Here is a 16,987-nt window from a genome sequence, read left to right as displayed (position 1 = left end):
ACTTAATAGATTACTTAATTTACCCAATAATGTAGAAAATAAAATTTTTTAACAATCTCTCACTTGGGCTACATATAAACCTGAAACAATTATATCATATGTTTTTAGCCTGCATTTACATGCTATTTATCTTTAGATTTCACTTTAGGTACAATCTATTCCATCTTCTCTATTAATATGAGTTCATGGTGGATTTTGTTACTTTCAAAACATAACTGAACCTTCTGTGGTCATCATCCCAATATAGTTAATGACATAGATCAAGTATGGATGAGTGACATGGAAATTACATGCAATGCAATTTTTATCGATCATTCCTATTTTCAACTGGTCCTACTCTAATCCTTATGAGATCATTTCATAGTTTCCTATACCAAATGCAAAATTGCAAATAGAAAAAAATATACATTCAGAGGGAATAAATATAAACATGAAAAAAAACATATCCTTTTATTCTGTAGAAATCAAACAAATAAATGTTTTAATATGTAGAACACCCAAACGAACTCTCATTAAATCATGGTGTCCTAAAATAAAATAACACTCATATGAACAGTGTGCTCATGAAAGACCTTGGGCACCAAGCCCTTTCTCAGCAAATCTGCAAGCATGGAGTTCGTCCCAATGTGTTTTATAGGAATCTGACCACTCTTAATTATTTCCTTAACAACTAGAAACTTAATATCAATATGCTTTGATTTTGAGGAGCTTCGGTTGTTGTTAGAAAACAATACTGTTGATTTATTATCACAATATAACTTTAATAGTCTTTCAATATCATTAACCACACGCTACTCTACGACAAAATTTCGCAGCCATATCCCATGATTAGATGCCTCAAAACAAGCTACGAATTTTGTCGCAATGGTATATGAAGCTACGAGTATTTGCTAGGCACTCCTCGAAGAAATAGCTCCTTCTGCGAACATGTAAACATATCCTGAGGTGAATCGCCTACTGTCTTGGCATCTAGTGAAATCGGAATCAGTATACCTAATGATCTCTAGTTTGTTTAGTCTCCGATAGGTGAGCATGTAATCCTTCGTTCTCTTTAAAATATGTTAACCCTTTTAGCTGCTTTCCAATTATCAATTCTTGGGTTACTCAAGTATTTGCCTAATACTCCCACTATAAATGCTATGTCGAGACGGGTGCAAACTTGGGCATATATAAGACTTCATGTTGCCAAAGCATAAGGAATCTTTTCCATTTCTTTTACTTCAAGATTATTCTTAGGGCATTGACGAGATTAAATTTATCTCCTTTAGCTATGGGCGCATCTCCTGATGTACAACCTTTCATGACAAACATTTCTATAATCCTTTCGATATAACTCTTTTGTGATAATATAAGGATACCTTCACAGCGATCTCACAATATTTGTATTCCTAACACAAAAAATGCATCACAAAGATCCTTTATCTCAAAAAAATTAGTGAGAAAATTCGTAGTTTCATGAAATAAGTCTATATTGCTATTAACAATTAATATGTCATCAATATATAATATCAGGAAGATAAATTTACTCCCATTAAACTTATGATATACACAATCTTCCACCATGTTCACCTCAAAACCATAAGAGATGATAACTTGATGAAATTTGTGATACCATTGATGGGAAGCCTGTTTGAGAACATAAATGGATTTCTGTAGTTTACAAACCATAGACTTTGAATTTCTAGATACGAAGTTTTCTAGTTATGTCATGTAAATTGTCTCATCAATGTTGTCATTGAGAAACACGGTCTTATCATCCATCTAATGTAGCTCTCAATCAAAATGAGTCACAAGTGCCATAATTGTCCTGAAAGAGTCTTTCGAAGAAACCGGAGAGAAAGTCTCTTTATAATCTATGCCTTCCTTTTGAGTGAAACCTTTAGTGATTAGACAAGTCTTATATCTTTTGATATTACCCAATGAATCCCTCTTGGTTTTGAATATTCATTTACAATCAATGGGTTTTGTACCTTTAAGCAACTCGACAAGATCCAAAACGTCATTGTCTTTCATAAATTTCATCTCATCATTCATGGCATTGATCCACTTTTGAGCATTAGAACTTTCTAAGGCTAGTCAGAAGTTGATTGGATCATCTTCCTCTAAGCCCAACATATTTTTATGCTCTTGGAGAAAAATAATATAATCATTTGTTATTGTACTTCTCCTTTCTCTAATGGATCTCCTTAATGGTACTTCTTGAGATTCTTGAATTTTCTCTATAGGTTTTGTAAGGGGAATTTCATTATTGTCTTGTTCTGGAATGACATCAGGAATGAAAACCTGATTATCATTTATTTGCATTGGATTTGTATCTGGAATGATAACAACATTAGGAAAAGAAAAAAAATCTTCCTCCTCAAATACAACATTCCTTATATTATTCTCCCCTTCAAATTCAACATCCTCAAGGAATCTCACATTTCCTATCTAAAAGAAAGACTTCATGGTGGGATTGTAAAACTTGAAGCCTCGAGAGCGTTCAATATATCCAACAAAATAACATATAACCGTTCTTCAGTCCAACTTTATTTCATTTGACCTGTAAGGCCTTGCTTCAGCTGGACAACGCCAAATATGTAAATGCTTTACGTTAGGTTTTTTTCCTATCTATAGCTCATAAGGGGTTTTGGTCACTGTTTTAATTGCAACCCTATTAAGGATATATATTGTAGTCTTTAATGCTTCTCCCCAAAGTGATCAGGTAAAGAAGAGTGACTAATCACGCTTCCTACTATGTCCTTAAGTGTTCTATTTCGTCTCTTTGCAATACCATTCATGCCAGGTTTGCCTTACATTATGTATTGCAGGACGATACCACACTTCTTTAGGAATTTAGCAAAAGGTCCTGGAAGTTATTTTCCTGACTCATCATATCTATCATAATATCCACCATCACGGACGGATCTAATAGATTTAACTTTTTTGTCTAGTTGAAGTTCAACTTCGGCTTTAAACTCTTTAAACACGTCCAACGATTGTGACTTCTCATATATTTAGTATAGGTAACAGTATCTTGAATAGTCGTCTATGAACATAATAAAGTATTGTTGACCATTCCATGATGTTGTAGGGAATGACCCACAAATGTCCATACGAATTAGTTCTAAGACATCTTGAGATCTTTCTAAACCTACTTTCTTTATGTTTTTATGTTTCCCCTTAATGCATTTAATGCACAATTGAGAATCATCCAAGTCTAGGGGACTAAGAATTCCATCACTCGTAACACTCTGAATTCTATTTTTAGAGATATGGCCTAAAAGCTTATGCCAAAGAGTAGCATAATTCTCATATATTTCTGCCTTGTACCTTTTGCACTAGAGTGCATTACCTCATTGTCAATAGTATGATGCATATAAAGATTATCAATTAAAGAACCAGTACCAACAATACTTGAATCATAAAAAATACTAACTTTATTATTCTCAAAATAAAAAGAGTAACCGGGTTTGTCCAAACTGAAAATAGAATTTAACTAGAATTTTCTTGCCATAGCCCACAAAGATGTGTCTTTCAACATCACTTGGCGATCTACTCCATAAACAACCCTGCATAGACATACTTATATAAGTAGTAGCACCAGAATCTATCCACCAAGTGTCCATATGTACAAAACCAAAATTAATTCCAGAACATACTAAAGTGAGAGTCATACTCTTCTTTCACACCATGCCTTATATTTGGAGCACTCTTTCTTCATGTGTCCACTTTTCTTGCAAAAGTAGCAGGTAAGTGCCTGATCCTACTTTTTTTATTTTTTTATTTATTTAAGCTTCATTCGCAGTTTCCTTAACTCTCTTCTTTCTCTTATTTTGAAAGGTTGATACCAAGTGAGAACTACCAGTCTTTTCTCGATGAAGCCTTTCCTTTTCTTGTAAACAATGAGAAATGAGCTCATTAAGAGTCCATTTGTCCCTTTGATTGTTGTAGCATACAACAAACTGACTGTATTATGCAAGAAGAGATATGAGAACCATGTGCATGAGCAAATCATCAGATAGTTCTAACTTTAGTGCCTTGAGTTTCTCAACAAGGTTAGACATCACTATGATGTACTCTCTTATGTTCCCCTTTCCTTGATACCTCATGGTAATGAGTTTTGCCAAAGTGTTACTCGCTTCCGTATTTTTATTTCTGGAAAAATATTGCTCGATTTATGTGAGGAACTTCTTGGCATCAGTGCTCTTAGCAATAGAGCCATGGAATGCTTATGGAATAGTGTGGTTCATGATCATCAGACACATGAAATTAGAGCATTCTCACTTCTCAATTTTCTCCGTATTCAAATTTTCCTCAATGGAAATGGGTTTCTCCATCTTTAGCACAAGGTCCATATCCTTATAGCCGAGAACGATTTTCACGTTCACTTTCTACATTTTGTAGTTTTCCCCATTCAGCATAGGGATCATGTTCAGTTGAGTAGCAAAATTAGTAGCAGTAGTAGCAACTGATTCGAGAACAACATGCTCAACATTAATGTCATATCATATATATAACCAACATCTCAATATGCAAAAATGATGTTGACCAAAAATATGAAGAAAAATGAGTTCAACAAGATACATAGAACAAAATTGACATGTAGTCTTTGGACAAGAAATACCAACTTGGAAGTGGTACTCTCCGTATTGTAATCAAACATTGACAATCAATCCTCTCAAACCATAGCCTTCCTATAGGTTGACTATTGTTCACATGGGAATTCCTTTATGATTGTCACACATTTATTACCACAAGAGCATCCATTGTTTGACCAAATAATATCATTCCTTTTGACCGACTATTATTCGCATAAACAATAGATACACACATGACAACACTACATTTATTGCTCGGCCAAATAATAACCTTCATTTGGGCCGATCATTATTTTCATGAACAATAAATATAAATGTGACCAATAAATTTCATATTTGACTTTTAGCAAAGAATATCAAATCTAAGAAAATCACAAAACCAAAGACCTTAAAGTTTTGATTTCTTTTAAACCACAAGTTCAAAATTCATAAAAGAAATCATTGTTAATTCGAATTCCCAATTCAAACAACAAACCATCATCAATTATGAAGTCAAACTCTTTCAAATATTTCACCTTTGTGCAAATTTCAAAGTTTAAATAACACACCCTTGTGAATTCTAGATTTCCAAAATATTCATTCTTTATGTAAATTTCAAAGCTTAAACAATGAACCCCACTGATTCAATACGATTGAAGCTCTGATACCAATTATTGGGAGTCTCCCAATATCCTATGGTAAAAACTATCGCTACAAATCCCTTGATACATCAAATTGGATCATTGAGGAATCTAAAAGGAATTAAAGTATTCCATCGCAACGATTGTGGTTTCTCGTGATGCCTTTGAATTTTGGGATTAATGGTTTTCCCTAGTCAAATCACTGGAGTATGCGGAAGTTATCTCTTGATGGGGAGAAGAAAAGTCTTTGACTAATTTGATATATTGGGGACCATAACCTCCTGACTTTGTATAATTGGGTCCGTCAAGTTCCCATTATACCATGTTAGGCCAATGTGAGTATCCACTCATTTAACTCATACTCATTTTGAAATCTAATTGATTGGGTTCCTTAATGGATCATTTAATTTATCCAATAATTAAATAATATAATATAATTGATATATGTACCCCACTATAATGTAGTAAATAAAATTTTCTAACTAAACAAACATTAGAGTAATGATACTAAAATAATGTATATTTGTATTGTAGATATTCAAGTAATACTATATTTGTAGGGTGAAAATTCAATACTCATTTGTTCACAATATTACATTATGATATCAAATTAAAAAGTTTGATATAACATCTAAATTGGTAATTTTTGTCATTTTAAAAAATTAAAAAATATCTAGATGGGATGGATGGGTGAGAATTACCCTCACTCAAAACCAAGCCCCCCAAAATTAAACTATGAAGCCCTTTCGGACACTCTTAATCCACGAACTCATTTTTTTTCATCCCTAATTTATTAGGGTAAGAACCCTAGGAGGAAGAAGAATAGAGCAAGAAGAACAAAAAAATGTGTAATTTTGTATTATTCAACTAATGCAATATCAAAGTTCTTTTTTATACATTCCTTTCCCAAGCATTATACAATCAACTAACTACCGAAAGTGACACGCAACCTATCCTACGTGGCAACACAACATTTAATTACTCAACCTATTACATGCATCATTAAATTGCAAAGTCCTCTAATCTCTTAGGACACCTATGTGTGCGAGTTGAACGCTCCCGTAATGCAACATAATTCAACCTCGACCATGTGAAGTTTCTTCTCCCTTTAGTAGAGTAATTTGTTTATGAGAAGATAATTTGTCTCAAGTTACAGTTCTCCTTCATTATCATCAATTATTGTATCGTAAAAGAGAATATACTATTTTGTTTAGAGATATAGTGCCGAATTCATAGCTACGCCAACTTGTTCTTACGAATTATTAATAAGAAATCAACATATGCAAATACTTTTCTAGTCAAATGAAAAAAAGAAAGAAACGAACAAAGATGGTTGGATTTACTAGCTATGTCGGTTACACTCGATCGGCTATAAGGTATTGGATTCAATATGAACTGAGTCTTTTATTAATAAAATATTTATAAATATTATTATAAGTAATTGATGAGATATGTAGCACATGTTCATCTTATAATTGGATAACCTTTCCTTTAAAAATATGTAACTCTAAATTTTTTTGGGAGTATTAATGGAATAGATTGGATCAAGTTTAATTTTGCCACAACCCAACTCAATATTTTAATCACTAATAAGTGTCAAAGACACTATTTTTTAATATCAAATTTAGTTTAAATAATGATTAATATGATTAAGAATATAGTGTTAATTAATAAATCCAAAAGATATCAAGATTCCAATAAATAGATAAGATTTTGATCCCTTTTAATATTGTTTCAGGTTTAAAGTAATAATCAGAATTAATTCTTGTTTAGTGAACCTGTTCCAAATTAAAAGTCCAGTTTTGTTTCTTTAAAAAAGACTCAATCAGGGCTTTTGAGAAAAAATTTCGGGGACGCGACAGAGAAAGGCGAGGAGGCGGCCAGATATGAGTTAGGAGGCAGAGAAGCTCAGTTCCGGACCTGAGGAGCGAAAAAATGGTCAAAGCTTCACCGTGGAGACTAGATTTTTTGTTTCTTTTATAAATTTTAGTTCCTTTTCATCTTTTTATTTTGATTTCATGAATATGCTAGGCTAAATTTATTTATGTAGTTAGAGCGAGACGGAACCAATGGGTTTTTGAAGGCTGTTTTTCCTTTCGTGCAATTTATATTAATGATTTGAGTTATGCAATTAATCTGTTTTGAATTCCTAGTTTCATTTACGATCTGGCCAATCTTGAATGAGCATTAGAATCGTGCAAGACAATAGGGATGTTGGTGTTTTGATTCCGATTTATTAATTGCTAGATTTTGTATGATCTATGGATAAGCTTGCAAATTCTATAACTTTATGGTTCTTGCATTAATGCTTGCTTTAGCAAAAGGTTCTAAGGAATTAGGCTTTGGAATAAAGTAAATTATCAAATTACCAAGGGATTGAGATTTAATCAATTTTAGAAAGAATCACTTAATCTTGAATGTTGATTGTAAGAAGAGGTAGACTTGTTAAGAAAAATATTGGGGAAGTCGAGTTCCTAGCTACGTCTTTTATTAGAAGTTAAAAGCCAATTTCTTCGCATTTTAATTCTTGAATTCAGTTAGTTCTTAATTTCTTAAATATTAAAAATTAAAAACAAGTTCTTTAATTCTGTTTTTACAATTAAATTAATTCTCTCAACAAAACCATTTTAGGATAGATCCAACTTTAATAGCGTAGATAAATTAGTGTTGATAATCAGTTCTAGTGAAATCGACAACCTTACTTTATCACTTTATTACTTGTACGACCGGTGCACTTGCCGAAGTCGCAACAATCACCCAATATTTTGAATTCAGATTCGACCGATGATGGTTTAACAAATGACAAGGTCGACTCAATATTTTGATAACACTACAGATATTTTATTATGCATGGCTAAATTATAAAATCTTAGAAGTATGAAGCAAAAATTAATGGCCATTTTACTATGTATATTTCAAAATAAACTATATCAATACAAAATAGATTATCATGTTACGAAAAAGGGACTAATTTAATTGAAAAACTTATTATTTATTACTAATTTTTTTTAAAATTTTGTGACTTCATTCTAAAGAAAGAGATCACGGAATGTGAGTTTGCCGTAAAAAGAGGAGATCAAGTATTCATGAATATGTTAGGATATAAGATACCCAAGAAAAATGCATTCTGATAGATTGACAAGGATATAGACAATAGAATTAGAACAAGGATGAAATGATATGGTGCATCTGAATTTTTGTATGATTATAAAATTCCTCTTAGGATAAAAACAGTATGGTTAGCAATTATATATGAAGTTAAATGTTGACCAATGCAAAAACAATTTAAGCATAAAATGAGAGTTGTAGAAATGAGGATGTTAAGGTAAATGTGTTGTTATACAAGAATTTATAAGATAAAAAATGAAAATATTTGACAAAAATAAGAGTAGTACTGATATAAGAAAAAATGAGAGAACATAAATCTAGATGTTTGAATATATTCTTCAAAGGCATTTAGATGCTTTAGTAAGAAAAAAAAAAGTCATCCAAAACTTAATTGGAAAAATAATAAAAGAAGACTTGATGACGTAGTCACTATTAGAAAAGTCCAAATTATCGATGAAATTTATCTATAGAAAAAATTCTGTCGAAACTAATGACAAAATTTTCGACCGAAAATGTATTCCTTCAAAAATAGAAACGAAAATAAATTTTGTCAAAAATAAAGATAGATCTTTCGACAAAAAATGAATTTCATCGAAAATATTTAACGAAAAAAGAAATTGTTAAAGAAATTATATTGGGGAAACTTTTCAAATAAAAATGAATTTTGTCGAAAATTCTCGACGAAAAATGAATTCCGTCGAAAACCTTTTAAAAAAATGAATTGGAAAAGAAATTATTTTTTGTGAAATTTTTTGACGGAAAAAGGTTTCCGTTGAAAATCTTCGATGGAAATGAATTTCGTCGAAAACTTTTGAAAAAAATCTAATTGAAAAAGAAATTATATTTTTCAAAGTTTTTGACGAAAAATAAATTCCGTCGAAAATGTTTGAAAAAATTAATTCAAAAAAATTATATTTATGAAATTTTTCGACGAAAAATGTATTCCCTAAAAAAAATTTGCGTTGAAAACGTTTGAAAAAAATTAATTGGACAAGAAATTAATTGCACGCTACTAGTTGAGTGCAATTTCTCTTAAAATGGAGCGGAGAAAAAATATTAACATTATAAAGGACAAATTATTTATTTATTTAATATTATTATTTTATTTATTATTTGTTCTCGCTATTATATAAGTTCACCAACGGCTGATGATCAACTAGTTTAGAATAAAATAAATATTAATGTTGATCACGACTTATTGCTTCAAAACAAAACATGACTCAAATGGAACTTAAAAATACGGAAAAGAAATCTAATTTTAAGATATTGAACATGTTCTAATTAGCAATGTTATTAAACCTGGCTCAGTTATTAACCCGGTCGATGTACTGGGTCACTGGTTTAACGAGTGGGTCACTGGTTCAATCGCATGACCCGATAAGTATATGTAAATCTATAATTTATATTTAAAAACTATAAATATACTTAAATACTTGTAAAAAATGATACTAATTTCAAATATTTTAACATGAAAATAATAAATTATACATCATTGTCCAACAAAAGATTTGTCAAACATATAATATTTGTGATACTAGTGTTTCAGGTTTAGTAAACGACATCTCTAACTATAAATCAAATCAAAATTCCCTGCATATTGCATAATTAAGATAATATTAATGTTGTAGGTACATAATCTATGTAAGTTAATAAGCTAAAAATCACTCAAATATTTCAAAAGAAAATAAATCATCTGTGTTTGAAAGTAAAAAAAAGAAGATATCAATTGATGAAAATAAATTAATTTTTTTTTGTTTTTTATAGACCAGGTCGGGTAATCGGTTTTTTCGAAAACCGGCCGGGTCGCACCGGTCACACCGGTTCTGTAACATGGCCGGTCCAATATGAAAATCGGACCGGTTACATAACCGTTCACCGGCTTCTGGGTGGATCCAATTTTTATAACACTACTAATTAGACTCACTCAACTCAAGTAAATGATGTTGGATTCAATTTCTATGTTTTTTTATGAGAAATATTATATTTAAAAACTTTTTGTTTAAAAACTCTTATAAACTACACTATGTCTGACCAGTCAGACTTTAATTAAGAGTGTGTAACTAGTCAGACATAGTGTAATTTGTAAGTTTGTAAGAAATTTTTTTATCAATATAACCCTTCATTTCTTTTATTGGTAGGTCTTATGTAAGGAAGTGGTTGTTTAGACTTATTGGCATGTATTGACCTTGGAATGTGATTTCCTACCTTCCCATAAGCTTGTAAAAACTAAATAAATCAAATTCATTATTCCCCTAACAACCATGACAGATAATTTTATTCCTTTTTTCTGTAATAATATTTCGGGTAAGCATTAGATAATTATCATATAAAAGCATGAGGCGTTTCAAAAGTCAAGTTTTAATGCTTTTATAAAAAGACAAGTTCTCTCCTTGATAGCTCGGCAAAAGCGACTAAATTTCTTGGTAAAATGATTCAATTTCGGGAAGCTGTTATCTCCATCTCCTTTGTCTTCATCATTCATTTTATTACTGAGCTTTAATTAAGGCGATGAAAACAAGCTCAAAAAAGAAGAAAAAAAAAATCATAAAATAATGATTGCATATAAAACATGAAATGTTCAGCAGTCATATTTTAATGTTCTTAAAAAGAGACAAGTTGTCTCCTTAGCAATTTATCAAAACTGATTAAATTTCTTGACCAAGTAATTTAATTTCGTGTTTCCACCTCCTTTTTTTTGGAAATGTGTTTCCACCTCCTTGGTCTTCCTTCATCCCTCATTTTATTATTGTGCTTTAATTAGGGTGATGAAAACAAGCTCACATAAGCAAATGCAGCCATGATTTGCTCTAAAATTGCTCATAAATTATTGTACCAAAAAAAAAAAAAAAATTTGCTGACAAGTTTATGCAGAAGACTCTTAAATTAAAGCCGTTTATTCTTATTTTTATTTAGAGGAAGGATATTGTGACAACCAAGTTGTGTTACTACCAAGTGACTACCAATCAATCTTACCGTTAAATCGATTATTTTGATCCAACGGTTATATTTATTTCCATCTTTGTATGGTCATGATTCCCCAAATTTAATACTTTATATTTATTTTCACCTTTGTATGGTTACGATTTCCCATATTTAATGTTTTCACTTTAAATATGGGGAATCATGACCCTACAAAGATAGAAATAAATATAACCGTTGGATCAACATAATCGATCTAACGGTGAGATTGATTGATAGTCACTTGATAGTAACACAACTTGGTTGTCACAATATCCTTCTCCTTTTATTTATATTAAAAAAAACTTTTATGTAAAACATTTGCTTCACACAAGCACAGGCATGACTATAAGCATGGAAGAAGTCACAAGTTAATGGGCAGAGGAAGAAAAATTACTATTCAATTAAAACCATCTTCTGTGAAGCTCAGCCATCCTTAACTGGATTTTTTTGAAGAAGTTAAAGGTAGGTTAGGTACTGCAATTAATAAAGAAAAAAGAACAAGAAGCATAATTTTCGAAAACATGTGAAAGATGCATAGTAAATGGAATTAAAAAAAAAAAAAATTAGAAAACTTGAGCGGCCAAAGATAATGACTACAGAAATCTTGAGCAGCTTAGTTAACAACCTTGCTTTGTTTCACATAAGTTGAATATAAATTATTAATAATAAAACATTGACCTTCCGTGAGTTATAAAAAAGGATGAATGGTATGTGCAGGATATGCAAACTTGTTGCACTCTCAATCATCACCGAACATAATGGGTTGCAATAAGCTCATTAGATTGGTTTTTCAGAAGTTGAACACAAGAAAATTTCATGGCATTGCTGAAAGTCAAAGAAGCTCAAAATGGAGGGGTCTTATTAAGAAAGAGATAGAAAGTGGAATCCCTGAAGAAAGTGACTCTGTCTGCATATACAAGGTTCCATCAAACATGCTAGAGGCCGAATCCAAAGCCTACATACCCAACAACATCTCAATTGGTCCTTACCATTATGGACAACCAAAATTGCAAAAAATGGAAATGCTGAAAAATAAGTTCTTTCACAGACTCTTCGATCCAAATGGTGTAAATGGAGCCAAATTAGACGAGGCATGCAAGTTCCTAGAGGAGCATGAAGTCAAAGCTCGAAGATGTTACATGGGTGAAATCAAACTAAGCAGTGATGAGTTTCTTCATATGATGCTTGTTGATGGCTCTTTCATCATTCAACTCTTGAGGGACTTATCAAAGAACAATTTCGACGAAGTCCCTTCTCTTAGTAGATGGAACAATGTCGAACAAGTCCCTTATCTTAGTAGATGGATGCTACCCACCATTCGTCGTGAGTTGATAATGCTTGAAAACCAGCTTCCTTTGTTTGTTTTGAACAAATTGTTTGAATTGACAGATAACACTCTTGTTCCTTCACAACCATGTATGAGTCTGAATGATCTTGCCTTCAAATTCTTCTACCGTTTGCTTCAATCAGACAAAAGCCCAGAATGCAAGAAAGATTATGAGTTCGAAATAAAGCACGTTCTCGATCTTCTAAGATCCAACATTCGGTTCAAGTCCGGGGGAAAAGATAAAAGAGGAAATCAGAAACAAATGATTCGTTCTATAACAGAGCTAACAGAGGCTGGTGTGAAAATCAAGGCAGCTGATAAGAATCAGGAACTGCTTGATATAAGCTTTGAGAAAAAGTGGGGAGTGGTAATGAGGGAACTCACTATCCCTCGTTTGCACATAAGTGATCACAGAGGGACTGTGTTTCGTAACATGGTAGCCTTTGAGAAGTGTCACAAGAGATGTTACCCTGATGTGACAACTTACATGTTCTTCTTCAATAGGCTAATTAACTCAGCAAATGATGTGGCTATTCTTCATTATAAAGATGTGCTTCACCATTCCTTAGGGAATGATCAACATGTGGCTGAACTAATCAACGACATCACGAAAGAAATAGTTCCTGATATGAATGAGTCCTACTTGCACAAAGTGGTGAATGAGGCAAATGAGTACTTTGGTACAAGGTATGCAAAATCAAGAGCTTCTTTAGTGCGTCACTATTTAACTAGCTGGACTGTGGGCATATCAACACTTGGTGCGATCTTGGCACTTTATTTCACCTTCTTACAAACAATTTGTGGATTTGCGGATGCGTTAAAAAAGAATTCATTGCAGAGTCCAACGTTTGGTTCAATCATCAAAGAAGCATTTGTTCTGCCATTTCGGGATGGATTAAATTCATTGGCGAGCAAAACGTTTCGTTTTCGTCACACTCGTAAACCATGATTATAATTGCGGATACGGCTGCAAGGATCTTCGTGGTTTGTGACGTATTGTGATTTTAAGCTAAAGCACCTTTTATTCTCTCAAGACAGTTTGAATTCATATTTTGGTCATTTATGTATTGTTATGCACTTGCCTCCATATTGTTATATTGTTCCCCTCACCTCTTTGGGGTCTCAAATAAAAGCTACAACATTCTTTTCCTTTGCCTTATTTTTTTAAGGATTAATGTTTTTGAATGTTATACGAGATAATTTTATTTCTTACCTCTATGTAAAAAGAATAGAGATAAAAAGAAAATATGAGCTTCATTTTTTTTATATATGTGTAGAAGATAAAATTAACTTCTATAACCTAAAAAACATTAAAATATTTCTCCAGTCACTAGAGATAAAATTATCTTCAGCTCAAAACGACGTCGTTTTGGGTTATAAGATTAAAAAATTATAATGATAAAGACTAATATAACCCTGCAATATATTATAATTACAAAAGTATCTTGATTTCCTTCCCAAAAAGACGTCATTTTGAGCTCACTGGAGATAACTTATCTTCATTAATTAACCGGTGAAATCCTTTACCTTTTTTAATGCCAAAATGCTAACTAATTTTGGGTTTGAAACTCTCAACTCTTGAGTTGCACTCTAAAAACTATCCAAATAATGTGTTAGGATATTATGTATAATTTTTTCATACTTATTTTATCTATTTCTCTCTAACACCGCTACATCAAAATCTTAACTGTTTTTCACCCTTTTTTTTTTCTTCTTGAGATCCTGATTTAACGGTATTAGAGAAAAATAATTATTATACTAATAATAAAAAAAGAATAGAGTAGACAGAAAAAATAAGATAGGTATAAAATCCTATCCCAAACAATTACTGCATAATTACCGTATAAAATTGAAAACCTGCAGAAATGAAAAACAATTAATCCAAACAGATCGCAGTAGAACCAGTGTTTAAAAACCCGGCCCGACCATCGACTCGGCACAGGTCAGGGGTCATGGGGTCACAGGTTCAAACGGAGGGTCACGGGATCACTTCGTTAACCTTTTTATACATTAAAAAATATAAATATATATTCTATATGAAAAATTAAAAAAAATCAAACCACCAATAACTAAAGATTCAAAATATACTTAACATAATTCAACCAGTTACATCCACAAGTCAATATTCACAAGTTAATCAAAGCATCAAACTATCAAAGTATAAAACACATATTCTAATTGAGTTAATGAAAAGTTATATTATCAAACTCAGGCTCTTGTTGTCCTTCTGATGCACCTATAACAGTATGTGAAAGGACATCCCTTATCCAATAGAGAATAGTGGAGGAGAGGCGGCGACACAAATTCACGGTGCGGAGAAAAAAACCAGCATGATGGAGGAGATCATCGGAACAGGGAGACTGAGTCAGGTTTAGGAGAGAAAATCGGAAGAGAAGAAGAAGAAATATTTAGATTTCAGATCTAATTCTAAATCTAACCACCAACGAGTTTTTTTTTTTAGTCATTTCATGTATAATTTTTTATAAAAAAAATGCAATGACCCCTTTGACTCCTTTAACTCGGGAGTACGGGTTCAACTGGAGAATTTTGAGGGTTAGAAGAATCAACGTGCAAGTATGATCTAATTATTAACTCGAACCCTCAGAGAAACAGAGAGTCACTAACCTGGAAAGGTCAATCCCGAGTGGGATGAGATTTTAAAACACTTAGTAGGATGCAGTCACGTGATCAATTTTAAAAGCAATCAAATCTCTTGACCGAATAGTATACTTTCATTGATGAGTTATTAAAATGGACTGTCTCCACCTCCTTGGCCTGAATCATTTAATAATCAATAATTCATTATTTCCTACTTAATTAACGTATAAAATTTAAGACACGCAGAAATGAACAGCTGTTATCTTGAATATAGAAATATATGCATATATTTCTTTTTTGTTATATTCAAAAAGAAATATATGTATAGAATTAATGCAAACAGCTAGCTAAACAGTTGAATGCAAGCAGTCACATGATCAATTTGCAAATAATTAAATAAATGAATAAACTAAATTTACTGACCGAATAGTATAATTCGATTAGTGAACTATTAAAATTTTCAAAATTATATGGTTGCCTCATATTACAAAATTAGTTTAGGAAGTTGATATATTAGCGAAGATTTTTCTAATTTTTTGGTAAGTTTTCCTTTTAAATATAAGACATATGAAATTGTTATAATGCTATATTTTCAGTCTTAAAATTTCGTGCAGTTTAACACTTGATATCCATGTTAGCTTAAATTTCATGGGTCATGTTTCATTTTAAAACTAAGACATAAATTACAACAGTAAAATTTTTTCAATTTTTTTACATTTTTTCTGGGGTCCGATTAAAGTCATGACATGCGGTCATTTATTGCCGAATATAGCCTGCTCCTATGTAGCACCGACAGTGACACGGGACACGTGACACGATACGACACGACACTCCGACACGTTAATTTTAAAAAATGTTAAATTTTGACACGTTAGGACACGTTTTGATATTAAATAATATATTTAATTTATGTAGTATACATTATCTTTAATATTCAATAATTTAACAAAAAAATGTATCTAAACTTATAATATTTATAAATTTTGCAAAGAAACATAAGATATTCCAAATATTTATGTTAAACTCAATAAAATGGTAATCATAATTTAACGAATCTAACAGTTGGAACTAAAAACTCAACGCAATTTAACCTTTGAACCGTTTTTTGAATTTCAATAACGCGTGTTGGAGTGTCGGGGAGTGTCGGAGTGTCCGAGAGTGTCGAAAAATGTCGAACACGACACGTCAGAATTTTTGAAGTGTCGGTGCTTCATAGACCTGCTCTAACAAGTTAGTAAATTCTATGAGCTTAGTTGAGGGAACAAATAATCTCATTAGCCCAAACAATTTTAAAGACAAGTATTTTAATGCCATGGGATTATGTATGTATAAACTATATTATAATAACTTTAGTACGGAAGTTAGGTACAATACCCTGCATGAATCAAATCGCGAATGATTTTAGCTTTAAAATAATTTTTAAATTAAAAAAAGGCATATATCCATTTGCTTTTCTGGATAGCGGTGGATTAAGAAGTTGAAATGGATAATGAGATGTTTCATAAACAATTAATAAAAATACCGAAACAATTTCCAATCCCTAAATCATTGTTGTAAAAAACTAGTCTAAGAACATATAAACGATAGAAATACATTATAAAAACGTGTTAGAACGTAAATAGAAACTGTCCTTAGTATAAATGGATAATAACGCCGTGTAGAAACGTAAAAATGGTAGAAACGTAAATTTTTACATTTTTTTTGCTGTTTTTACTTAAACTCAATTTTATTTTATTTTTTTAAAAAAAACCTATTTTTAATTTTTTTAAATTCAATTTTCTCTTTTAATATTT

The 16,987-nt window shown here is 31.6% G+C and overlaps 1 protein-coding gene across 1 annotated transcript; it reads left to right on the top strand.

Moving 5' to 3' along the window:
* The first annotated feature begins 12,399 nt into the window (after positions 1-12,399).
* LOC133304400 (UPF0481 protein At3g47200-like) lies at positions 12,400-13,545 on the top strand. The gene has a single exon (XM_061504439.1). It carries the CDS (start codon positions 12,409-12,411, stop codon positions 13,543-13,545), a length of 1,137 nt encoding a protein of 378 aa, XP_061360423.1. The 5' UTR covers positions 12,400-12,408.
* Positions 13,546-16,987: the final 3,442 nt, after the last annotated feature.

This window comes from Gastrolobium bilobum, unplaced genomic scaffold, assembly GCF_033153095.1.
Source record: "Gastrolobium bilobum isolate Gb01-03AN ecotype WA unplaced genomic scaffold, APGP_CSIRO_Gbil_v1 utg14285, whole genome shotgun sequence".
NCBI lineage: Eukaryota > Viridiplantae > Streptophyta > Magnoliopsida > Fabales > Fabaceae > Gastrolobium > Gastrolobium bilobum.
Note: the sequence above shows the minus strand (reverse complement) of the source record. Positions and strands in the feature narration are given on the sequence as shown.

What these genes read in the sequence shown, in the direction of transcription:
- LOC133304400 (XM_061504439.1), top strand. Translation starts at nt 12,409, where the DNA reads ATGGGTGAAATCAAACTAAGCAGTGATGAGTTTCTTCATATGATGCTT.